This window comes from Natrix helvetica (genome assembly GCF_964273705.1).
Source record: "Natrix helvetica genome assembly, chromosome: 1".
Taxonomy (NCBI): domain Eukaryota; kingdom Metazoa; phylum Chordata; class Lepidosauria; order Squamata; family Natricidae; genus Natrix; species Natrix helvetica.
In genome coordinates, this window is record NC_138548.1 from 62,164,400 (window position 1) to 62,191,874 (window position 27,475).

General features: G+C 40.2%; 1 protein-coding gene across 1 annotated transcript; it reads right to left on the bottom strand.

The window, feature by feature from the left end:
* Window positions 1-251: 251 nt before the first annotated feature.
* On the bottom strand, window positions 252-24,970 carry COCH (cochlin). Its single transcript, XM_081944956.1, has 12 exons — window positions 24,863-24,970; window positions 24,727-24,759; window positions 24,487-24,531; window positions 19,754-19,910; window positions 16,999-17,132; window positions 15,816-15,878; window positions 15,327-15,371; window positions 15,093-15,240; window positions 11,506-11,609; window positions 10,165-10,391; window positions 2,877-3,393; window positions 252-2,012 (listed from the first exon to the last, which is right to left on the bottom strand). Exons 2-12 carry the CDS (start codon window positions 24,749-24,751, stop codon window positions 1,837-1,839), a joined length of 1,641 nt encoding a protein of 546 aa, XP_081801082.1. The 5' UTR covers window positions 24,752-24,759; window positions 24,863-24,970; the 3' UTR covers window positions 252-1,836.
* Between the last annotated feature and the right edge of the window lie 2,505 nt (window positions 24,971-27,475).

A 27,475-nucleotide genomic window follows, 5' to 3' on the forward strand; every position in this document is an offset into this window, starting at 1 on the left:
AAATTAATTAAATGTCTTAATTAAATGTATCTGATTTGCAAATTAGATTATCATATTGGTTGAATTCATTTTTATTTTGCCAGTTAACATAAATATTAGAATAGGAAAAAAATTAGAATAACTAGTACCTCTGAGTTTGTGAATGAACTAGTACAATTTTATCATACCCGAATTAAACGAATTAGACAATTGTAGCCTTGTATGAAATTCTTATACTTTTCATAGTACTGAAATTTTTAAAGAAAGGAAAGTAATGTTTTGTAATGTTTTATTGTTATGATTCAGCCCTTAAATCGATAGTTGCATTCCTTATTACTTTATTTATACATTTAAAAGAAATAAGTAAAAAATAATGTGTATTTTACATGCCATTTTTTAAAGCTCTATGAATAAAATTTTAGTAAAAGATCAATTAGGGTAACACAAAAACAGCAGGATTTTTTAAGTACAGTGGTACTTCATAACTTCTTTGAAACTTGTTCAAATTTGGTACTTGATACATTTTGATGAGAAAATTTTGACTACTTTGACACATTGTTTGTTTGGTACTCACTAAAGGTTATTAATGTTGGTTGCCTCCCTTTCCAGCTGATCAAAGAGTCACACACCAGTCACGCGGTAGTTCTTGTCCTTTGCACATGCCCTTGTAGTCTTAGTTTCTGTGGTCCTTTTGTGTATGCTTGCGCTTGTTTTCCTCATCAGTACAGACGTTTTTATTTTATTTTACTATTAACTTTTAGGTTTTTTCTCATGTAATGATATACAACCCTATTTTTATACATATTGCCTTAAAATATGCATTGTAATTGGTTTGAGAACACATTAATTTACATTGTTCCTTATCGGAAAAAATTGTTTGGTACTTGTTTTTGATATTTGTCTTGTCTCCCAAAACTAATTAATGATGACTAACAAGGTACCACTGTGTAAGATACTGGTAATTACATTTTTAAAGACTCTTAGCCAGATAAATATTATTCCTTTGTACTTAATTGCTTTTAATTTTTTCCTTTGCAAGTCTTTATAATTATACAATTTTGTAATTGTAGGTTACCAATTTCAGCAGAATGCTTATGCCATATAGTTTAAAATATTTGGATTTAAATTCAGACCATTAAATTTAACTGAGCTAAGTCAATTTCAAACTCAAAACAGGTTTTATAAGTAAAATAATGTTTAAATGGTTTGAAAAATGTGCAAATAAATCATCATAAAGACATTTCCAAGATAATTACAATCAAGGTGTCCTTTAAATCAAAATTTATATGTAGCACTGGAATATTTAATACTAAAAAATTATAACTGAAAAGCAGTCTTTGAAACCATGTAATACTGTACTGCAAACTTATACTAATATCTGTCTGGCTATATACATTCCTTAGCAAAGATATTACAATGTTAATAACAGCATACTCACCAGAATATTCTTTTTACATAGTGGACATCATTCCAGAGCAACAAGATTAATATTTAATAGAATACATTGGATATTTCTACCTTAATTTGCAAAAGGTTTAGTGAGTAACAGTGCCAGGAACAGCTACAGTTTTTTGTACATAAAATGAATATTAGATAAGTTGGCCAACTTTGAAAAGTTAACAAGAATATCAAAAATAGTATCTAATAGTACTTTTAGCCAGGTTCTCTATTCAGAAAAAAATACACTGATTTTAATTGAAGTTTTGCCTAAAGGCAATGCAATAGTAAGCCCTTTGTAAGCAAGTTCACCACCAAGTAACTGTGTGCTAGAATAACAGAACATCTTATACTCTAGGGATTTTAGTTTTGCAGATGTACTTAAGTCAAGCCCCTTCAGTCTTTTTGTCTTTTCCGTCTTCACTGTTTGAAGCCCAAAAAATCTCTGCAAATAGCTCTTACAATATTAGGCACAATCTGCTCCAGTCCAGTAAATTCTTTTGTGAAGAAAGTATGTGTTTCCTTAGGTTCGGATGCCATATCTTTTAAATCCTCGAGTGGAGCCCAAGCAATACCAACAGAGAATATGTTGATACCTTTAAAAATCATTGAGAAGAAAAGAAACATTGAGAGTGTGCTTAAAGTGTATGTAGAAAAGGATTTGACATGCTTAATATCTCTACAAACAGAGGAAATGGCATTGTCTGGGAGATAGGGAGCTAATTAATAGAGTACTGGACTTGGGACTTTTGCTAAGAGATTGTGCTACTTGAATTCCAGAGGTAGATTCTAGCAAGAAGATTGCAGAATTTCGCTGGAATAGCAGGAGAAAGAGAACTTTCTCTCTATTGGTTCCATGAGTTCAAATCATGAGTCTTTCCAACTGCTATAATCCAAATGAGCCATGCCCATCAATCAGTGGTAGGATTCAAAAAAAAAAAACGGTTCTGTGGACGTGGCTTGGTGGGGGTGGTGTGGCATGGTGGGCGAGGCAGGGGAAAGATACTATAAAAACAGGATACACTCAAAGTTTTATCATAAAGCGCTTGAGATGCATTTATATCATCAGTCATTACTGTGGATAAGTGAACTGAGAAATCAGGAGTACTGTAGGGAAAATCTGAAATCAAGCTATTTATACAACCCCTGTCCCCGTCTATCATGTAATTAAACTATATGCAAGATTCCTGGAGCATTTCAACATGATAAAATTAAACACCTAGTTTTCTCTGTATGTGTAGGTGTGTGCGTGTATATATATTTACAGTTTGTTTATTCTCCCCAATATGACCTATATGTCATTTTAAAGTATTGTTTTCTGTTTTAATTCTGATACACAACCCAGAATCACTGGTGAGTGAGTGGCCCTAGAAATGTTATTAAAAAAAAAAACTTATGTCTCAGATCTGAAGTATGGTGTGTTGAATAATTATTTCTTTGACGGAGACAATAAATATTACCTGCTTTATGAGCAGCGGTTGCAGGCCCTCGGATGTCATCATAAGACTGGCCATCAGTCAAAATTACCAGAAAATTTTTGTTGGCTCCATCTCTCACAGGTGCAAACACATTTTTAGTTACATAAGTAATGGCTTCTCCTGTAGCAGTACCACCACTCATATAGCGGATTGCTTGAACACCTGAAAGAACCGTTTCCTTTGTTTTGTAGTCTGTAAAGCTGAATTCTGTGCGCTGATTATAAGTGAACTGAATGACTGCAATTTTGGCACCAATATCTGTGATATCAAATGATTTGACAACATTACTAATAAATCCAAGCATGAGGTGGAAATTGTTGTCACCGATACTGCTAGAGCCATCTATGAGGAAAGCTATGTTGACGGAATTATAGCAAGTCTTGCTGCATAACATTTGTTCATGTGCACAGAGTTTTTGAACAAGGGGTTTCACGTGTTTTGTGGTACCAAACCAAGTGGGAATGTTGTAGGAAAAGAATCCATTATTTTGACAGACTGCCTGTTTTTAAAAGAAAAATAAAAAGGCATGAGTTTTAGCACATGTGCAAAACGGATTTTTGGGTAATACTAAAACTCTTGTTTTGGCAAACGCTACAAAGGTTTGCTTGTGATGCATAATACTCATCCTGCGTTTAGGAAGCCTTTAAGAGCCAGCTCTTCCAGAGCCTTTTAGGGATTGATATGCTGTTTAGTCTCCCACCCATCCTCACCCTTTATCATTTACTCATTTTGCTTTAATTTGTCAATATGTATTTGGCATTATCATGTTGATTTATCCTTGTTGATTTATTAAGGGTCTCTCTACAGGGAAGATATAAAATGTCTTAGATCACCGAGACATTCATAGATATTGTACGTATGGTTATCAAGTTCAGTTTGGGCAACTTAAAACCTCTGTCTAACATCTCCAGAACATACAGTTGAAATTCATCAGCAAAATTAATCAAGGAAAGAAGCAGCCTAGAACTAAGCAGAATTTCCTGACAGAATAGTTAATCAGTGGAACAACATGCCTCCAGATGTTGTGAATGCTCCAACACTGGAAGTTTTCAAGAAGAGATTGGACAACCATTTGTCTGAAATGGTGTTTCTTGCCTGAGCAGGGAGTTTGACTTGAATACCTTCAAGGTCCCTCCCAAGTCTGTTTTTCTATAAAAAAAAACATTCTAAATTTCTAAATTAACTAAATTTTGATAGTTTAGGGCTTTAGTTCAGATTTTGTAAAGCTAGGGATGGAGGTATCCCAATTCCAATTTTAATTCCAGTTCAACCCCCCCCCCCAACCCTGGAAAAATGGAATGAAAAAAAAAAAACTTTATGCCTTCTAGTGAAATCAAATACCACATTTTCCTGTTATCCTAGAGACAGCATCCAGACTGGGTATGCTCCGTCCATTAACCAATCAGACTGAGTCTACACTTATGTCATCGGGCTTTGTGGCTCCTCCCCAGTTTCAGACTCAGTCCAACCTGGACTGGCTGTGAGAATTGATCTCTCCTCTAAATTATTTAATTATGTCTTTAATTGGTGAATTTTTCCCAAAAAAAATTGTTCCTTTAAATTGGTTTATTCTAGAAATTGGCGGGAAATTCGAAACTGATCTCTGGCTGCCTCTCCTCGGCCATCTAATTGCCTGTGGCCACGAGTTCGCTCAGGAAGCCTGCCTTGCAATCAGATCGGCCAGCTCACAAGCTACAGTTCCACGGCTGTTCCCCCATGGTGCTCCTTGATTCTGGGCACTTGGAGGGACGCATGACCGGCCATTTCGCGTGCAGCAGTTCCAGGCGAGTCGAGTGGCCATTCTGAGATCGTCTGGCCACACCTAGTATCAGCGGCCATTTTGCAGGTTGGAAAAGCCCGTGAAGATAGCAGTGGCCATTTTGAGGCTCGGAAAAGCCTCAGGGGAAAAAAATCAGCCATTTTGGACAATTTAAAAAAGGCGTGAACTCTACAGCAGCTGTTTGGAGTGTGCAGCAATGCGGGATCACTCCAGATGGACTGGATCAGGAGTGCCTGGCCAGCAAACGGGTGAGACCGTTTCCTATCTTGTTGGGGTGTTGATTTATGTTTGGAGAAATGGCTGATCCAGCAGGATTAGAGGAGGCAGGGCCATCGGGCAACGAGCAGCAGGAAGAGGCAAGCCAAAGAGGCCCCTTCCTCAGGAGTAAACCCCAAGGTCTCTAAAGTGACTACCAGGGCAGAAGAGAGCAGGGAGAAGGCCCTTGAGAAAGAATTTCAGAGGGCCCAAAAACAACAACATATTCTAACTGCCCAGCCCTCCCTCCCCCTGAGGATCTCCAAGTTGCTTCCCCAGCTCCACCTGTCTTGCCTCCCATGGGCCCTGACTCCCCCCCCCCCCGGCTTATTCAGAAGGGGAATTGGCTTCTTCGGAGTCATCTTCGATGGAACCTGACAACAGAGGCAATTTCTTTGATGTCCCTCTCAATAGGGAGCGCACCTTTGAACAGGCTTCCCTCCTGGTTACACATGGCTCTGAGCCCCCCCCCCCACCAATTACACCTCTCCTGCTGATATGGCAACCATCATTGCTGAAACTGCATTGCTGGGCTGCAACAGCAACCCCAACCTGCTCCATCACATGGCCATATGCATAAATCTTCTGCTGCGGCTCAGCAACCTGATCCCTTTGCCTCTACTTCTCAGGCCTCAATTGGCAGGGAGCAAGATAACCTGCTGGACTCAGTCCTGTCTGATGATGAGGTGGTCACCCCAGATACTCCTGCCTTTACCGGATTATTCAAAACTGATCGTTTCAAGTCCCATCTTCTTAAGGCCATTAAAGCTGCTAACTTACCATCTTCTGCTTCAGCTTCTACTTCACAGGATAAACCAGCAGAACCGGCTTCAACTGAGGGTCCCAATACCCCATTCACCGAACCCACGGTGGAAAATAGATGATCCCTGTTCCCAAGATATTCCAGAACATCATCCAGAAGCAGTGGGAGTCTCCAGGCACGGGCCCACAGCCGACCCACCTTGACAAACCTCTACAACATTGTACCAGACCTCACCAAGTTCTTCGAGACTCCCCAAGTGGACGCACCAGTTGCAGCCCTGTCTTCACCTACTGTGGTCTCTGGAGCCCCTGAGGAGATTCTCAAGCCTGAGGAAAAAAGGTCAGATCAAACCTTAGTCAAAAACTATCAGGCTCGGGCCTGGGCTGTTAGGGCCTCTACAGCCATTTCCTTTTTCTCCAGGGCGGCCTTGGTTTGGATTGAACAGCTTCAGGAGCGCATCGCTCCTACTGACACTAGATCACATAGGGATCTCAACAACATCAGGGCAGCGGTTGAATTTGCGGCTGATTCTTCCCTTAATGCTGCTAGATTCGCTTCTAAAGCCATGGCCTCTTCGGTCACGGCCAGATGTCTGCTTTGGCTCAAGCCATGGCAGGCGGATGTCTGTACCAAGTGGCGCCTAGCAGCCTCCCCATTCAGTGGCATCCAATTATTTGATAATCCCTTAGACCCGTACCTCACGGAATCTAAAGACAAGTGCAAGGTCCTTTCATCCATCTACAAGAAACAGGACAGTTGGCCCGCTCCCTTCTATAGGAGGTCACCCTTTTGACCGGCAGATGGGGGACCTTCCTTTCTCCGTCCACAACGCCAATCCTACACTCCCAGACAGGGATCTTACCAGGACAGATCCAGTAGAAACACACAGTTTCCCCTCCAAAAGGAGGGGAAACCGTCATTTTACTGTGAAGGAGGCATCCGTGGAGGAGGCAACCCCCATTTTTCATGTAGGAAATGACTATCTGGACTCTCTTCCGATCGGAGGCCGCCGTGGAGGCAACCACCATTTCTCACATAGGAAATGACTATCTGGACTCTCTTCCAATCGGAGGCCACCTGGCGTTCTTTGCCCACGGCTGGGAGGAGACCACAAGAGACAATTGGTTACTCAAAACTGTCAAATTTGGTCTCCTGCTGGAATTCCTCTCCATCCCCCAGGAACACTTTGTGCCATGCCCGGTCTCCCGGTGTCCTCGCAAGAGGGCACTGATGGAACATACCATTCAGCACCTGTTGGAAATCCGGGCCATCCAACCGATTCCTCCCCATCAGGAAGGGCAGGGTTTTTATTCCCGCCTGTTTATGGTACTGAAGAATTCCGGTGGATGGAGAGCAATTTTAGATCTAAAAACATTGAACCGCCACATTGTCTATCAGTGGTTCATAATGTATTCTCTGCACACCATCCTCCAGGCGGTCAGGAAAGGTGACTTCCTCACGTCGGTAGACTTGACCGAAGCTTACCTTCACATCCCCATCTTCATAGACCACCAAAAATATCTCCACTTCTCCTATGGGGGGGAGGCACTTCCAGTACCCAGCTCTTCCATTCGCTCTATCCTCTGTTCCCAGGTTATTCACAAAGGTACTGGCAGCACTAGCCGCCCACATCAGGTCATCCCCAGTTCGGATTCTCTGTTACCTGGACGACATCCTCTTGTTGTCCAGGTCTCTGGTTCAGGCAGAAAGAGATCTTGCCCTCACCATTCACACCTTGCGGAATCACAGGTTCAGGGTGAATCTCAAAAAGAGTCACCTCATTCCCAGCACTTGCCTTCTCCACCTCGCGGTCTTGATAGACACCATGGAGGAGAAGATGTTCCTATCCAACGACCGCATTCTCAGTCTGAGGGAACTTGTCAGGAAGGTCCTACGTCTACGCAAGGCATCCCTTCTTCTTCTCTCCCAAGTCTTGGGCAAGATGGTATCCTGCTTCGGGATTGTCCCATGGGCCAGGTTTCACAGCAGGAGCCTTCAATGGTTCATGCTTCCACATCAAAAGGCCGACAGGAGCAGGTCTCCTCTCAGGGTCCACCTTCCCAGACAGGTATTACACTCTCTCAAATGATGGCAGTCCCCGGCGATTTTGCAAGGGACCTTGCTCAGAGAGCCATGCCGTCTCACACTTACGATGGATGCAAGTCTGACAGAATGGGGGGCACACATGCAGGACTTAGTGGCTCAGGGTCAGTGGTCCCTCGAAGAGAGCCAAAACAGCATAAATTGGCTAGAATTGCGGGCAGTTCGCCTCGCCCTCAGACACTTCCACCACAGAGTTCAGGCCCGTCACATATTAGTCCTCACAGACAATACCAGGACCAAGGCACACATAAACAGACAGGGGGGAACTCGTTCCTGGTCCCTGATGCAGGAATCCAACCTCTTGTGCCAGTGGGCGGAATCTCACCTGTCATCTCTCAGGGCAGAACACATCTCAGGGGTCTTCAACATCCAAGCAGACTGGCTGAGCCGGACAACGATAGATCAGGTGGAGTGGACCATCCATCCGAGCCTCTTCCATCGACTGACACTATGGTTCGGTCTCCCAGTCCTAGACCTGTTCACGACGGCAGACAACAACCAGGTACTCGAGGTTCATGGATGCCATGGCAGAAGGAGTAGATGCTCTCAGATGCCAGTGGCGAAGGGGTCTCCTGTATGCATTTCCTCCCCTTCCCCTCATTCAGAGGGTAATTCAAAAAATGCTGGAGCAGGAGGCAGAACTGTTGCTGCTAGCGCCGAATTGGCCATGCCGGCCTTGGTATGCTGACCTAGTGACTCTGTCAATCTCCACCCCATGGCAGATTCCACGGTCTCTCCTGTTTCTACACCAAGGGTCAGTTTGTCCTCCCGACCCCCAGTGGCTGCAGTTAACCGCATGGCAATTGAGCGGCAAGCCTTAACAGCCAATAACATCTCCCTCGACATCATTGCTACCATTCAGGCATCACGCAGAAGCTCTACTAACCGTATTTATGATGCCACGTGCTCTGTGGTGTACCAGACTGTTGACCCACTTAAAGCATCCATTCTGCAGATATTGGACTTCCTGCAGAGGGGGCTTGATCAGGGACTTACCCCTAACACGCTACACCGACAGGTGGCCGTTCTGGCCTCTGTTCTGGACAGCCTGGCATCCAAACATCTGCCTTCTCACCCCTTGATCCGGAGATTTCTCCATGGAGCGTCCAACCTGCGTCCCCCTGCCATACATAGATATCCAACTTGGGACTTGCCTCGTGTCCTAGAGGCTTTGACTTCCGCACCCTTTGAACTGATGAGACCCACTTCTTTGAAACTGTTGTCCTTTAAAACACTGTTTTTGGTGGCTGCAACCTCAGCCAGACGTATTTCTGATTTGCCTGCTTTTTCAGTCAGGCATGACTTGTGCGTGTTCCATCCAGACTGAGTTGTCTTAAGATTGGACCTGACATTCATACCGAAGCTGTTTCCACCGAGGTTAGGAGTGGACCTTACCTGATTTCTGTCCGTCTCCCTGTCATGAGGGAACGCAAGTGGCACACTCTTGACGTACGTCGTGCCCTCAAGATCTACATCGACCGCACCGCCTCGTTCCACCACTTGGAAACTCTCTTCATCTCCTTTCGCCAGGCCGCCTTGGGTACCAAGGCTTCATCGTCTAGTCTGGGGTGCTGGGTAAGAGCCTGTATTAAACTGTCTTATGAACTTCAATCCATACAGGTCCCTGCAAACATTACAGCTCACTCTACATGCAGCGCTGTGACATCTGCGGCTTGGTCCACTCAAGCCACCTTGGAAGAAATCTGCTGGGCGGCCACCTGGGCGTCTCCCATACATCATTACAAGTTGGACAAGCACGCGTCGCCTGATGCAGCTTTTGGGTGCAGGGTGCTACAACAAGTGCTTGTGCCCTAACAACCTTTTTTACAATTTCCCACCCTAGTGGACAACCCAGTCTTTGGTACATCCCAGTCTGGCTGCTGTCTCTACGATAACAGGAAAATGGGCATTTGTTCTTACCCGATACGCTCATTTTCTGGTAGAGTAGAGACAGCAGCCAGCCCCACCCCGGTATGAGCCACGCAAGGGAATTCCTTGTGCGGAGGAGAGAGATACAGCGACTATGGACTTTCACTTTTTGCTCACATTTCTCACTTGAGTCTACAGTTTTCCTTCATGTGAAACTGGAGAGGAGCCACAAGGGCCTGATGACATCATAAGTGTAGACTCAGTCCGATTGGTTAATGGACGGAGCATACCCAGTCTGGTGGCTGTCTCTACTCTACCATAAAATGAGTGTATCAGGTAAGAACAAACACCCATTATCCTCTTAGCAATTTATAAAGATAGGAAGGTGATTTGTTGCTGCTGTTGCCCACTTCTGTATTAAGATATTCCACTATTTAATCAGAACTAAAATGACTACTGACTGTACAGTAATACAAACAGGTTGAGATTTTTCTTCTTACCTTTTCAACAAAATTCAGTTCTTCAATCATCCCCAGTTCTTCAGATGTAGGCTTTGCAATTGACACAAAGAATACATTAACACCAAATTCTCTAGCCAATATACCAGCTTCTTCCAGATTATCTGATGGCCAGCCATCTAAGAAAACTACAATGATTTTAGGAATGCCTTTGCGTACCCCTTTTTCAATAGAAAAAAATCTTTGTGCTGAGTGTTTCAAAGCTCTTCCTGATAGGGAGGAAAAAAATGCTATTATTCTCAGTACAATAAAATTCACGATATGTATTTAATATCTAAAAAGAAAGATCATTTAAGGAACTACCATGAAAATAAATTGTACAATTATTTGTAATTTTCTTCTATAACGAGTACACCTGCTATTTACTTTTTATGATGGTGCAAATTACATAAAATTATTTTCATTATTTAGAACATTCATGATTTGACAGTCATTCCAGTGCCAAGGGTATTACATGTGCCAACAACTCAGATGAAATGAAATTTTCATTCATACATAATAAATTAATTCCTCCAACTAAGGAAAGTTTTCCACCTAAAAAAATGGAGAGAAATAACCATCCCACCCACCATAACCCATAACTATTATTCACTCTCAAATTCTGTTTAGCTGAGTTGGGGAACTGATTTGGACTTGGGTATGCAAGAACAAAGAGAGAAGGGAAAAGACCCATTCATTGTATGAACATCTCCATACATGCAATGCTAGGTTTAATCCATACTAATCCAAAAAAACTCTGCCCTGTTGGATCACTGTTTCAGCGATAATTCCTTACCTAAATAGAAAATGACCATAGGTAAGCAAAAAAGCAGTGGGATTGAGAGCCACTTCCAACTTCCTGTCAGATTCCCTATTGAATTTCTTATGGGAAACTGGCAGTGAAAATTAGAAAATTCCTTTAGAAATATCATTAGGAATATCCCTGTGTCCCCCCTCTCTTTTTTCAATATATTGAAAAAAATCTAAACATGTAAGGAGATATTTCACACATGTATCTGCCTTGATAGTAACGCCTGTTAAACATATAGCACAATCAAAACATCAGGAGCTGACCACAGGAAATGTTTTATGATGTTTTTGTATTGTGTCATAAATGTTTTATGATAATTTTTTTATGTCATAAAACACTTCATGAAATTTGTCAAATTTCAATTCCACAGGAGTCATGTGTGGGAAATTTTTAATGCAGTATGCAAATAAACCCATCTATGGTACCTTGATTGAAAAAGGTTTGCCCTATCCAGTTAAAGATTTGAAACAGAAGAATTCTAATAGTATATTATAAAATATTTATTATTTTTGACCTGCATGGGCAAGAATTACCTGTATTGGAATTGCCTCCTTGGAAAGCTATTTCTTTTATTGCAAATAAAACATCTTTTGAAGCGGTGAAGTTGTTCAGATAAAATTCAGTTTTTGGATAATCACTGGGAAAAGAACACATGAACTAAGATGTGGGGCATGCAACAATTAGGATGTGAATACAATTCTCTCACTTTTTATATAAAAAATAACGACTCAACATTTGCTTCTGTTGTTCAGTTGTTAAGTTGTACCCAGCTCTTTGAAAGACCATGGACCATAGCATGGCCATATCATCTGCCCCCTTGTCTTCTGCTGTTTCCCAGAGTTTGTCCAAATTTATGTTTATTACATTGATGACACTATATGACCATCTCATTATCTGCCGGCTCCTTCTCCTTTTGCCCTAGAAGGTAGGCTCAAGAATCACGTGGATCTTGACAGACTTGAACACTGGGCCTATCTAACAAATGCAATTCAATGTAGAGAAAAGTAAAGTCCTACACTTAGGTAAGAAAAACCAAAAGTACAGGTTTAATAAACCAGGTTTAATAGCAGTGATTGTGAGAGGAGTTTGGAGTCTTAGTTGACAACCAGCTAAGTATGAGCCAGCAGTGTGCAGCGGCAGCCAAAAGAGCCAATGCAAACCTACATTTCATTAACAGAGGGATACAATCAAGATCAAGTGAGGTACTAATACTACTCTATAAAGCCCTAGTAAGACCACATCTAGAGTACTGCATCCAGTTTTGGTCACCACACTATAAAAAAGATTTGAGAATCTAGAAAAAGTGCAGAGAAGAGCAACCAGGATGATTGGGGGACTGGAGACTAAAACATGAACGGTTACAGGAACTGGACATGGCTAGTCTAGTGAAGAGAAGGACCAGGAGAGGTATGATAGCAGTGTTCCAGATTTGAGGGGTGCCATAGAGAGGAGAGGGTCAAGCTATTTTCCAAAGCACCTGAAGGCCAGACAAAGAATAATGGATGGAAACTGACCAAGGAGAGATTCAACCTAGAAACGAGCTTTCTGACAGTGAGAACAATCAACCAATGGAACAGCTTGCATTAGGAAGCTTCATCACTTGAGACTTTCAAGAAGAGAATTTGTCAGAAATGGTGTAGGGTCTCCTGCTTGAGTGGGGGGTTGGACTAGATGACGTACAAGATCCCTTCCAACTCTGTTAATCTGTTGATTACCAGGGCACTGATGATGTTTTCTAGTTGGATAATGAAACATTTGCAAGAAAATAATCAAGTTCATAGAGCACCAAGGACTCCACAGTTCAACCCTGAGTTATAATTATTATCTTCTATTGGAAACCATCCTCAGGTAGACCACAGAGCAGAGAATCATCTCCACATGAAGACAAGAACTATACTTTTTGCCAGCAATAACAGCATCTTGCAAGACTGATTGTGCTTTACCTGTCTTCCTTCTTATTGTTTAGTCAATCAGGGAGGCACTTGTCTAGCTGTTTCTGAAAATTATATTGTCTCCCAGAACATAAAAAAAGAGGTTTAGATCCCTTTGCCTAAGTAACAGGTTTTTTATTTGCATATTTCTGTCAGGGGTATCACCCTTACTTTATATCCCATCTTTCCTGTCAGTCACAGTGTTCCCTCCTCTCTGCCCAAAATACTTCCAGGTCAGAGTAATAGAACAAACTGCAGATTCCCTTCTTTCTTTCTTTCTTTTCTTTGCAGCAACTATGAAAGATTACAAGACATTCTGTAATGCAGCTATAGAAATGCATCTTTGTAAGAGAGAACAAACTAAGAGAAAAAGACAGAGATGTACTAAAAATAATAAAAAGTCATGGCTTGTGTTGTAAAGCAGTAAGAGTCAAGAAAGGGTTAACTGAACTATAATTAGGGAGTAATAAGAAGAGAAAGGTCAAGAGTAAAGATTGTTAAACACAGAAACTTTCAAGGCTAGAAAAACAGAACTCTACTGTAGGAAATTAAGTGGGGATAAAAAAGAAAAAGAGGTAACGTTTAAAAATGTGGAAGAAGAAAGCCTGATCTCTCTCCTGCCATAATTTGTTATAAACATACTGCAGCACCCTGCCATCCCTAACATTGCCAAGAAAAGTGCATGGATGTAGTCAACACAAGAATGTATTTTTTCTTTTTAATCTTTGTAGTTACCCCAGAGCAAAGTTATTTATTAAAAAGTATTTGGTTCATTTCAATACATATTTGCCAAACACCTGTTGAGCCTATTTTTCTGATTTTCCCCACCATAATACTGCAAATGGACCGTAATCATTGGATAGGTGTCAAGCAAAAACACATCTAATTTAAGAAGTGCTATTTTCAATTTAGTTCTTGCCCTGCTTTAATCACTTGTCAGTGTTTTTCCACTATTAACTGCCTTAAAATATGAAACTTTCCTTGGCTCTCTATAAAAGTTTTTTTTTTTAATTGTTCATTTTGGAGCCTAGATTCTATTAATTCTCTTGGATGAAACACTGGTGGTCCTAGTGTAGTCAACAAATATAATTGCAGTAATTCTTTTGTGTTTGAAAGTTTTATGAGCTAACCCATCAACTTGGTAACAAGCAGCTAAACTCTTCCAGATGTTTTGGGCATTTTATTCTATGTGTATTTTAAAATCTGCTTATTTTTATTTTTTTCCTAAAGTAACCAACATTGTTTTGGTAATAGGTAGTGAGGATAGTAGAATCTATTATTTGGGAACAGTTACAGGGAAATATTCTACACTTTTGACTCTCACAGCCATTGCCTTCATTTACAAGAATGAAAGTATAAATTATAGGATTCCTCTTACCCCTAAAACTGGAAAATTATCAATCTAGAAGGCTGCATCACAGGCCAGAAACAGGAATATGAATACAAATCTCCCACTGATCTGAAATATATTTTTATCCTGTTTGTTAATGGCATAGAAGACCCTTGCACACCGATGATCCCAGATTCATATCCAAAAAATTTTTTTATTCTATTGTAAGCAGCACATTCCTAAAATACGTTTAAGTTAAAGAGAACTGCTCTGGCATTGAATTCCATTTGAAAATACTATACCAAATAATACAACTTGTTATGTTTTGTTATTTTAACCTAAAATTCATTCACACTCGAGGCTAAAACTTAGGATCAGCAGAACACCACATTCCAACTCCTCATTATGAAGTTCAAGGAACAAGGATTTGATCAAAGAGCTTTCACAAAGCTGAAGGAATCTGCAGCAAGCTTGAAATGCTAAAGAGAAAAACTCTTACTACAATGTTTTGTTGAATGTAGTTCCAACAGCAGTGTGCTAGATATGGTTACTGAACTATAAAATACCCAGATTAGAGCTTTCTGCACTTTGCAATAACAATAGCAATATCTATTTTGTGGAATTGGAAATTATGGAAAGTTAAGCATTTAAGAGTTCTGCATTAAAGAAAAATGGGAAATATAGAAAAAAAACATAGGCAACATCAAAGCAAACTCAAACTCAAGGAAAGTTTCTACCACAAACCCTTTGATTTTGATTTCTCCGTTGGGCATAGTCCAAATGGTCAGTTGCAACTCTAAGATACAAATCATAGCGCTTAAGAAGGAATAATATACCAAATAGAACGTATTTCTCATACCTGGCTTGTATTACTCCCACATGTGGGCCTTCAGTTCCGATTCCCAGCGTCATTGCCACCTTCCCAATAAAGTTTTTCTGCAAATTAAATCTGCGCTGCCCAATATTATAGCTTCCATCAATCAGGAAAGCAATATCGGCTTGACAATCTATGAACATGCAAAATAGTTTATTAACAAAATGATACAAAAAAAAATTAGAGATTTATTTTATGTTGTATATGATAATAATTTACCTTTGTTTCCAGACTTTTTTACAACAGGTTTTTTAGGTCGTTTTCCTCAAAAAAAAGAAAGAAACATAATTTAACTCTATATTTTGATATAAACACTAATGTGTCATCAAGTAAACCTGAAGATATTCTGCACTCTTCTATGCATCCTCATCTCTTGCATATGGGAAAATATGTATGTGTATTGTTTATGATGACTCTCAATCATCCAAGTCACGGATGTCCCAAAGGTATTTTGAAAATTTTTCTTGGGTTTTTTTCCTTCTTTGAAAACGTTTTGCTTCTCATCTAAGAAGCTTCTTCAGTTTCAAGAATTGTATCAAGAAAGTCCAGTTGCCTTTACAAAAGCACCTTTGGGACTTTATATGTATTCTATCATCTTCATACTGTTAACTATACTTTAGAAAAATGGGAGAATAAATGCAAAATTGCTTATTTCCTGAGAAGCTTTTGGTGGAAAAAGACTTATTCTTTATTGATTGATTTTTTTACCTGCAAATGGCCGTGCTGTTGAAATAGGATGTCCAGCTGCTTCAAGGGCTTCACCTTTAACACCTATTATCACATTGAAAAATAAAAGAAATGTATTGCCCTCTCTCAAAAGAGGTAAAAAGAGGTTGAGTTTGTGAATTATTCCAATTTTGCTTAGGAAAGTAAATTACAAGCAAGTTGAATTCTGAAGTTGTGCTAAATCTCAAAGAAGCATTTTCCTCTTTCTCTACATCCTCTTCCTTCATCCTTCTATGAGTCTCTTGTTGAAAGTATATTGTTACCAGAATCAAAATAGTAGAATAACTACAGTTAAAATGTATTGTTGCACATCTTTATGATGTGATATTTCCCATATCTGAGCACCACTTCCCATACTTTCTTTCTATTTAATGTAACATAGTAAAATCACCAAAATACACATCTCATCATCCTTTGTATCACAGTTAAACCTCTATAAAGGCACGTAGCCTTTTTCATAATATTTTGCAAATAGTTCTACGTCACACAGGGAGACTACAGTTACAGAAGACCAAAGACTTGCCATCACAGAAGCTTATTTCTGACATGGAGAAGGAGAGGAAGGTTGGAGCCAGCATGGAGCTCTCCCTTGCTCTTGGACATTCTCTAACTAACATTCCAATAGAGTTGAAGGGTCTAATAAGAGAGAAAGTAAAAACAATTTTTTTGGTTTCCAATTTCTGCTTTGATCAAATATGAATTGGCTATTGGGAGCCAAGAACACAACTTTAGGACAGTTGAGTCCTAAAGAAAAATAAAAGCTACACATATTTGAAATATATGATCTAAATTTGAGTTACAGCTGAGAGGTCTCTGCAACCAAAAAGGTCTCTGTGTTTTACACTTTAAGTGTGTATTTTATGTTATTTCCATGTCTGAAAATGTCATATAAGGACATTCAAATTAATCAAGGGATTGGAATAGCAAATTATGTTTGAACCATTTTGTTTGATAAAAGGGCAATAAGAAAAAAATATGAGAGAAACTATACCGTTATATATATTTGGAACAAAGTTGTTCTCTTCTGAACACAGGTTCATCCCAAGCAACCAGAAGGAAGAGTTTGGGTTTTTTTAAACACCAAGAATAGTTCAGTTACAAAATTCATTATCTCAAATGCTGGGTTAATTTCTAAAACTTTTGAGAAAATAAATCATCCACTTACTAGCTACTGAAAATGATGATCTTGACTTAGAGAAGAGTTGGGACTGGATTCCATTGGCATATATTGCAGAGTAGTTTCCACGCCCTGGTAACATCTTTACTCTTACAGCCCCACCTGAACTGGTGATCACACCTCTGCAGAAAAATAAGATTTTCAAAGGCAAGTACTGTACAAATAAAGTGCACACAACTACTACTCTTTGTAGCATGCTGCATTTGTTCATGCTAAAAGAACTGCTCCATCAACATGTCAGAGATTGTGAAATAAGAGCCAATTGCCTAGGTTCATAAGCATGCTTAATCATAAAATGGATATGGCAAGTTGCAGTACTTAGTCTGCATGTTGTTCTCACAGCACTTTTTTGCAACCTCTAGAGTAGGGGTGTCAAACTCCAGCCAGCGGGGTGCATAGATCTGGCCCATGCAAACAGCGAAGGAATGGCCCACGGTGCCTCTGCGAAAACAGAGCTCAGGAGGGTTCCTCCTGCCCCCTCAACTCCATTTTTGGCTGCAATGGCCTCCTGCAACCCTCTGCCAGCGAAAATGGAGTACAGGAGGGCCGCACGTTTTTGCTGGCAGAGCGCTCGGGCCTCCACAGATGTCGAGCTCACACAAGTGATGTCAAGCTCACCATGCCCCCCTCCCCCGAGGTAAAATATAACTCTGATGTGGTTCTCACTGAAATCGAGTTTGACACCCCTGCTCCAGAGTCTGCTAAGTGTTCCCCCCGCCAATGGGCCAGGCCAACCTTTCTATTTTTAGAGACTCACAGGAACATCCTGAACTCTTAACTGTTGTGGAAGGTCTAAAAGTATATTATACCAGGTCCAATGACATCAAAATGTGTTACAATTCTGTGATCCAAATAACTTTTAAAAAATACGTCCTTGCACCCCCAAAAACTGTTCACAAAGCATTTAAAACATCATCTTAAAAATATGAACAGTAGTTAAAGATATGCATGTCATACATACAAGAAATGGAAAAAGAAATGGACTCATTTGAATAAGTTCCACTAGCTAGGAAAAGAGCAAAAGTCACTGTAAATTGAATTTCATCTGATCCACTTAAGCTAAAAGCTTCATTCAAAATACACACTGGAAGTGGAGCTCTGCAGAGACCATGGCCTGTGGAACAAGGAGAGTTAGATGCCTATCTCATGATCTTCATGCCAAATCTGAGTATAGCTGAGTAGAAGTGAGAAGATCTAAGCAGTCATTGTTTTCAGAAGATACTTAGTTTAATCCTTCAAGGTTGTCCAGACCAGAAAGCAAACTCCATTAGATTAGAATTAAATTTTATTCAGACTATATTAACAGAATCTTGCAAGTGTGATTGTTTTTCCTCTCTTCTTCATATAGCCCATATGTCAGGGAACAGTCACCCTGAGTCTCTTCCTAATATGATGTCATTTCCAAGAGCTCAAGAAATGCTTTTTCCCTTTTTGTTTTTATAATACTTTTTATAATATTCAGGTTCTGACTTTTCCCCTCATCTTCATGGCTCTCTATACATAGCATGCTATTCTATCCTACAAAAACATACTGTTTCTAATGATAGGCTAACATTATTGCCCTTATGTATCTATACTTTCTCATATTCTACTTATATCTAGAGATATTTACATGAATCCAATGAGTTTCTCAATGGAGAATCATATTCAAGTAATGTAAAAATATCGGAAATGTTTATTCATTGAAAAGTACATGATTTTAAAAGTTGGCTGTCCAGAATACAATGATTAAATTATTGTTTTTATATTGGTACTTTCTTTCTTCAAACCAATTAATTTTTTGAAAAATGCACCCACCTTCCTTTTCTTAACCTCTTAGATCAGAAATTACTTTCCCTCATGCCTTCATGTATGAGGTTTTGCATTTTTGCCTCATGAGCACATGATACAAAGTAACATCTGTGTCACTCTGATGTGAGAGATGAAGAAATAGAAGGTGGACTGAGTTTACGATGGTAAATATGAAGTCAATATATCCCTTCTTACAACATCTTTTGAGCAACAGGTCCTGGATGTGGTGATATTGTCATGAGAGCAGGGATTTTTTTTTACACTGACATGAATGGTAGGGACAGGGGGATGGAGAAAGTGACAATGAAAGTGTTGAATCAAAGAATTTGGAGTATTCAGAGTAGAGCAGCTGGCTGAAATTTAAAGAATATAGACAAAGAAGAGAAGAATGAGTGACAAAAAGAATGAGAGAGAGTAGCCACAAGAGACAGGGATCATTGTGACCAAGTACATGATTACATTATTGGCCACATTATTAAATCAGGCGAGAGATACACCATGGTGACATTCAACTAGAGGGTAGATGGGAAAGATTAAATGGAGTTTTTGAAACTTTTGTGTTTAACAACAATTGCTTAATTCAATGTTTATTAAATACAAGCATGTTAAATTTAGAAATCCCTCTACTACCTTATTGTTATAGTATCTTGATTCAAAGAGTTAAACTACAATTATACATAAAGGGTTCTCATTTAATTCCTAGACCGATACCAGTCAAAGATCTGTTTTAATTCTTCCTAGTTTAATTATTTTTATTTAATTATTTCCATTTAATGAATTCCATGATCTAATTCAATTTAATTTAAAATTTTATTTTATTTTATTTTTTCCTATTTTAATTCTTCCTGTGCTTTCAGGCCATACACAGTTACATGTTCCATTCATCCTTAATTTCCTATCATTCCTACTATTCATTCACAATTTCTATTGCATTGTTGATAATAAATCTTACCTGTGAATGGCAGCTCCACAGATACTAGATTCAGAGGCATACGCAATGTTTCCATAGACATAGAACTGCCATATATGACAATTTGCTGGACAGATGACATCTGCTGGATCCTTTCTAAGATCATATCCTCTTGTAAAACATGTAATAACAGTGGGGGCTACAGAGTAGATTAAAATATGTATATAATACAAGTTTCGTGGAACTATCAGCACAATATATGTAAAACATACACATATAATTATATTTTGCATTACTATCACTCCAGATGATTCCACTGCATGATGAAATCCTCTTCACTAAAGGTTATAGACTAACCTACCATACTGTTCCAATGTGCTGATTTTTTTTACTTCCCTATCCAGAGCTGAGATAAAGACTCAGAGGCATAAAATTACCATAATTTACCCATACAAATTTAAACATTAACAGGCCAGGCGCCCTAACAGTTGGCTTTTCCAGCAAGTCGGCCTGGCTTGTTAATTTTATCCAATTTTTAAAATGTTAGTGTTATATTAATTCGGTTTGTTTCTTGGATTGTTTCTAATTTTCTTTTAAGTTTTGTAATATGTGTTTTTTAATGCTGTATGCCACCCTGAGTCCTTTGGGAGAAGGGCGGCATATAAATCCAACAAAACAAACAAACAAACAACCAGCTTGGTTAGTGGTCAAAGGCACCAGACTAGAAATCTGTGAGGTTTAGTCCCACCTTAGGTTCAAAATCAGCTGGGTGACCTTGATCCAGTCATTCTTTCAGCCCTAAGAAGTAGGCAATGACAGGCAACTTCTAAAGTCTTGTCTAGAAAACTACAAGAGTCTTCACTGACTTCAAGGGGTGTGCACACGCACACACGCACACGCACACACACAGACTTCAAACACATAATTAATTAATCCGGTCTTCAGGAAACATAATGACTTCTTTTTCCCAATAATTTTAGGTCTTTAAGACAGGTTTCTTGTTAGATATTCTTTTTAATTTGTCATCTGTTTGCAGCCTTCTAAAAATGCAATGGGTCAGTTAATTCTCAAGTATTCTCTGAAATTCCTTGTCTGGTACATCCTGCACTAGAGAAGCAGGCTCCCTAAGGAAGAGAGGAGCTTCAAAGAAAACCTGTTGCTTTGTATATGTTGGCAAATATCAATGTTGATGTCTCTGGTTGTAATTTCAGCATTAGTTGCATGAGATATTTTAATTCTTTTAAACTTTTGCTGTGGGGCTGATTAAAAGTATCATGCACTGGTTATGCCTCCATTATTTTGGAATATAGCTGTTGATTCTCTGTTTTTAATTAAAGAATTTCACTGTAATGGTTACAGTTAGTAATGATACACTTAAGCTGCAGTCTGGTTCCACACACTTCAGGAATCTGGTATTTGTTAGAGGAGTATGCTTCTCTCTCAGTTGTTAAAAAAATATTAAAGTTTTGAAATACAATAATAATGATGGGGAGAAATATGACAATCCAAATTGTGGTAACCAAGAGGAAATTTTGCACATAAGTCTTAATACTTTATCATAATTATACTACATGTTTTTAAAAGCCTTATGGATCTATTTATGTTGCAATAAATTATAATTATTAATCACTTTAATTATTAGTGAATGACTGGGAATATCAATTCACTCTTCTGGATATTGAATAAAAAGTTGCAAAATACAGTGTTTCTAAAGTCTATGTTCTTCCATCTAAATGCACCACTATTTTTATTGCTTTAAAATATATTTCTATTTTATTTACAATTATAAAAAGTGGAATGACATATGTGTTCCATAATGATTTACGAGATAATATGAAGACACTGATCAGTTGTTTGTATTTTTTTCTGTAATTGTATTTTTTACACTTGTAAAATATTAGTTTAATTCATATGATACGATATGGTTTTTGTGATTATATTTAACTCTTTAGAATGCCTGTTCAGTTCTATAACTGAATTGGGAATTATATCAATGATCAATGAATACAGTGCAAACTAGCCAAGAACAATATTCTTCATTCTGAATTCTATGATACCTACTAATGTATCTAAATATGGCAGAAAATTGTATTTGAAGGTATTTGACATTCTAGTTTTGCTTTGAATTTGGTTCTATGTCCTATCCCATTCCAAGTTGTTATAATGATCATCTTATAAATATCAAAATCCATATGATCTAAACTATTTTGCAATTCTGTACCTTATCGATACCTCAACTATTTTATTTACAAGCTCTGTAAACACCGAATGTTTACAAGTTAATGTTTACAAGTTATTGTAGAGTAAACACTCAGTGTCATCATCCTCTGATGTAGCCAAAGCCATAATCTTTAGGTTTCAAAGTTGTGGGGGGAACCAGTTCTGTCTATTGAAGATTAAGAGAATAGAAGCCTGCTGGATCTCAAAGGGTATGTGTTCTACAGGGCAGGGGCTACCAATTGAAAAGGCGTATGTCACAGGACCCACTAAATACCCATATTTAAGGAAAGGGACCTGGAGCATATCTACTATATCTGGTCTAGTTGGATAAGGAAGAGACGGTCCCACAATTAACCTGGCCCCATTCCATATAGAGATTTAAAGGTTACAACCAGCACCTTGAATGCCATCTGGGAAAAAATATGGGAGGCCCTACAGTTGTAGGAAAAGGAATGGCAGAACTTAGGGGCAGAATAAAGAGAGAGATCAGACTAGAATCTCTACGTAGCCACAAAGTGAACAAACACCAAATCTACCTGAGTGCTGTTGACCCTTATCTAACTCTAACCAGGTGCTGACCATTAGTTGATAAGATTCCTGTGCATAGGCTTCTAGCAATAAATCAGCTTAATTTAACCTTCCTGCATGGACCAGGTCTTTCACACCTGACAGCAGTTCATATTATGTGCCACATCACATTCTGGACCAACTTTATATATTTAACCTAATCATCAATTCACAAATCAATAGTAGAGGAGGTTATAGGAATGAAAATAAAATCATAAAAGAGGGTTCTATTGTAATTATCTGCATGTTACCTCTATGACACTTTTAAAACCTATCTGTAAATACAAGACACTATAATTGATAAGAGTTGGTTTCCTTTACAGTAACAGCCAATTCATTGATGATACATAAAGCATCTATTCTTCTATACAACTTAGAATTGTATGGAAAAACTCAGAATACTTTTCTTCACTTATAAAAGCAGAATTTATTTCTCCTACAACATTTATCTTGTAGGGTAAAGGGAAAAAAGAAAGAAAAGAATTGACTTCCGACTCTTTTTAAACACAGAATCAAAAAAATTACAGTTTCAACTTTTTTTAATCTTTACATGTTTAATACATGCTAGCTATTTCTAGAACAACAAGCTTATCTAATCAGCAAAACCCAAAGCCAAAGTTTCATTTTTTTTCAACTCAAGCACAAAATCCAGAAGTGGTTTCCATGTAGAAACCAAGTTCGATATACTCTTTTCTTTGATTAGAGCAGTTAATTAGCCATCTCTGTTAGTTCCATTCTGTTATTCCAGTCATTCATCTATTGTGGGAATTAGAATATATTTCAATATTTGTCCATAAAGCATTCTTGCTGCTGTCAACAAATATAATAGAGGTACCAGATTTTTTTCAAGTTCCTTGTCCATTAAGTCTAATAGTAAAATTTGACTAATTTCATTCATTTTAATTTGTATTTTATTCTTTGATAAATTTAATAAATTTAATAAAATTATTAAAAACTCAATCATCTTTAGCACTTTGCAAAGGCCTCAGCCTGAATCAGACCAACATTAAAGAAACTCAGTTCATCAGCTTTACACTAGAAAAAAAAAGAAACAGCAAAAGAAAGAGTGACTTGAAAAACAACACGGAGATAAAATCCAAGCGTGGACCCCAAAATTGCAACTCATAACAAGTATGCCCATTGTCTATCTGTAATATGAAAAAGAAGATTGAAATGAAATGCTGACTTAATAAAATAATGTAATCCTAATAATGGAAAGAAAAGGTTGATACATGTGGAACATATTGTTTCATTTTCCTATACCATTTTTGAAGCCCCCCCCCCAATTTCTATAACAATGCACCCATCAATTTTTGTACTTCAATTTCACAAATATTCTAGCTGGAAAAATCACTTTTCAAAAGAAATTAGCATAAAGTTCTTTATGTTCTAAAGTACTTTAACTAGTTATGAAAGGAGCAGCTAGCAGGTAAGATTCAGAATTCCAAAGTTGTCTTTGTACGGCAAAAGTGTATCTTTGGATTTTAAATTTTATAATTTAGAAAAAGTTGAATGTGGCTACTTTCTTCTCCATTGATGCTGGTTCTTAAACATCCAAAATAAAAAAACCTGCAACTGTGCTATGTTCCCACATAATTTTAATGTAACTATCTTTATACCAAAGCAAAAAAACCGACTCTCTTAATTGCTGTATCTCCGTTAAAGCAAAAACAGAGTCCCTTATTCGATATTTTATCACGCATTGGGGAGGGGAGAAGAAATAATCCTGCATTTCCTTTTATACAGTAATTTAGCACTTAATAACGGTTTCTTTGCGTTGAAGAAAAAGGAAGCCATATCCTGGCGCTAGAACGATTAAGATTAAATAGCAAACCATCTTCGGCTACAGAAACTGAACACCGACATCAAAAGAGATCCTGGGAACAAGCGTCAAAGAAAATGTTCTGAAGGCGGGGAAATAAAGACACTTTGCCATTCTTACAACGAAGGAGGAAAGCCGTAACCGACGAAGATCTTTCTGAACTTACCGGAACGTTCAACTCTCTTGGCCATCCCGGCCGCCAAAACGACCCCTGCAATCAAAGGCGGGGAAGGAAGGAGTTTACACGAAGCCCGGGGAGGGAGTGTGGCAAGCAAACCGCTCGGAAGGCAGGAGAGAGCTTGCCGTCGAGCCTCCTTCTCCCCTCGGCTATTTCACCCCCGTGGAAGGCGCGCGCTTGCTTGCCGCTCTCCAATGGTCGCGAGGGGACAGAGCGCGGGAAACTCACCTAGGAAGAGCAGGACGGGCGCCATGGAAGCACCTAAGGAGAGAGAAGGGGCGCCGTCAGTGTACGGGTAAACTCGGGGAGGCATTCTCTCGTCCTCTCCAGAGTGAAAAGAGGCGCGGAGCGGGGGACGCAATACCTTTGGGCTGAGGGGTGGGCTTTCTTCTGGCTCCTGGTCGGCAAGGGCTCACACTCCCCAGAAGAGAATTGGGAAGAGGTCCGCCCTGATGCAGAACCGGTGTGTGTGTGTGTGTGTGTGTGTGTGTGTGTGTGTGTGTGTGTGTGTGTGTGTGTGTGTGTGTGTGTGTGTGTGTGTGTGTGTGTGTGTGTGTGTGTGTGTGTGTGTGTGTGTGTGTGTGTGTGTGTGTGTGTGTGTGTGTGTGTGTGTGTGTGTGTGTGTGTGTGTGTGTGTGTGTGTGTGTGTGTGTGTGTGTGTGTGTGTGTGTGTGTGTGTGTGTGTGTGTGTGTGTGTGTGTGTGTGTGTGTGTGTGTGTGTGTGTGTGTGTGTGTGTGTGTGTGTGTGTGTGTGTGTGTGTGTGTGTGTGTGTGTGTGTGTGTGTGTGTGTGTGTGTGTGTGTGTGTGTGTGTGTGTGTGTGTGTGTGTGTGTGTGTGTGTGTGTGTGTGTGTGTGTGTGTGTGTGTGTGTGTGTGTGTGTGTGTGTGTGTGTGTGTGTGTGTGTGTGTGTGTGTGTGTGTGTGTGTGTGTGTGTGTGTGTGTGTGTGTGTGTGTGTGTGTGTGTGTGTGTGTGTGTGTGTGTGTGTGTGTGTGTGTGTGTGTGTGTGTGTGTGTGTGTGTGTGTGTGTGTGTGTGTGTGTGTGTGTGTGTGTGTGTGTGTGTGTGTGTGTGTGTGTGTGTGTGTGTGTGTGTGTGTGTGTGTGTGTGTGTGTGTGTGTGTGTGTGTGTGTGTGTGTGTGTGTGTGTGTGTGTGTGTGTGTGTGTGTGTGTGTGTGTGTGTGTGTGTGTGTGTGTGTGTGTGTGTGTGTGTGTGTGTGTGTGTGTGTGTGTGTGTGTGTGTGTGTGTGTGTGTGTGTGTGTGTGTGTGTGTGTGTGTGTGTGTGTGTGTGTGTGTGTGTGTGTGTGTGTGTGTGTGTGTGTGTGTGTGTGTGTGTGTGTGTGTGTGTGTGTGTGTGTGTGTGTGTGTGTGTGTGTGTGTGTGTGTGTGTGTGTGTGTGTGTGTGTGTGTGTGTGTGTGTGTGTGTGTGTGTGTGTGTGTGTGTGTGTGTGTGTGTGTGTGTGTGTGTGTGTGTGTGTGTGTGTGTGTGTGTGTGTGTGTGTGTGTGTGTGTGTGTGTGTGTGTGTGTGTGTGTGTGTGTGTGTGTGTGTGTGTGTGTGTGTGTGTGTGTGTGTGTGTGTGTGTGTGTGTGTGTGTGTGTGTGTGTGTGTGTGTGTGTGTGTGTGTGTGTGTGTGTGTGTGTGTGTGTGTGTGTGTGTGTGTGTGTGTGTGTGTGTGTGTGTGTGTGTGTGTGTGTGTGTGTGTGTGTGTGTGTGTGTGTGTGTGTGTGTGTGTGTGTGTGTGTGTGTGTGTGTGTGTGTGTGTGTGTGTGTGTGTGTGTGTGTGTGTGTGTGTGTGTGTGTGTGTGTGTGTGTGTGTGTGTGTGTGTGTGTGTGTGTGTGTGTGTGTGTGTGTGTGTGTGTGTGTGTGTGTGTGTGTGTGTGTGTGTGTGTGTGTGTAAAAATACGGCCCCGTTCAATGAAGCGTCAGGGAGAGAAGGCGTGAAGGCGCAGCGGGGAAGAGAGAGATGAGGCGGTCGCAGGTGGTAGCTGGATGGAGCCGCGCGGGGTATTCGCGGGTCCCTGCGCTCGCTTTGCCTTTTAAATGCCGCCCGGGCGCATGAGCAACTCTGGGCAGGCTCTGGTCCGCCTGTGTGGGCTGAGAAGGCGGTTGTCCCAGAGGGGAGGCAGGGCGCCAAGGCACACTAGGGTGCGCCGGACTCGGGTCTTTTGGCAGCTGCACCCGCTGCTTTTGAGGAGTTCCCCAGAGCCAACAGGTGCACTGCAGCTCTCGCGCTGTTTAAGCGCGCGCTTCGCGGCACGGAGAGCTCGCCTGCCACCCTTCAAAGCCCGCGTTTTCTCCTCCCGTTCCATTGAATGAGGGCGAGGAACACCCCCACCCCACCCACGCTGCTCGTGGCCTGTGCGTTTATTTGCCGCGTTTTTTTGCTTAAGGTCGGGTGAAAGGCATAAAGTAGGGGTGTCCAAACTTGAGAACTTTAAGACTTGTGGACTTCAACACCCATGCTGGCTGGGGAATTCTGGGAATTGAAGTCCACAAGTCTTAAAGTTCTCAAGTTTGGACACCCCTGGCATAAAGGAACGAAGGTCCGTCTCGGCCCTTCCGTAAATTCTCCCTCGTGAATTGGCGACGCACTAAATGGAGTTTAGAGAATTGGTCCATCTTAACTGTAGGCTTGTAGTCCCTATGGCTGACGCGACATTTCAGAAGAGGTTTTTTTTTATGTCCTTTTATTTATCGTAGCCAAAGATTGAAGTTAGCTTCATCAACCTATCTAGACCCCTGGGACAGCTGCCTTTGCTTTCATTGGAGCCTTGTGGTGGACAAATGGGAGGCTACAGGATCCGTCCCATAAAAGAGTATTTTGTTCTCCCAATGCAGCATCTGCAGTACATTGATTCTTGTAACAAGGCACTTCAAGGACGTAAGTCTCAACTATTTTTGTCCTGGGGTCATTCAGAACATAACATATGTCTTCTCATATTTACATTCTTCTGATGGCCACCCTTGATTTTAGC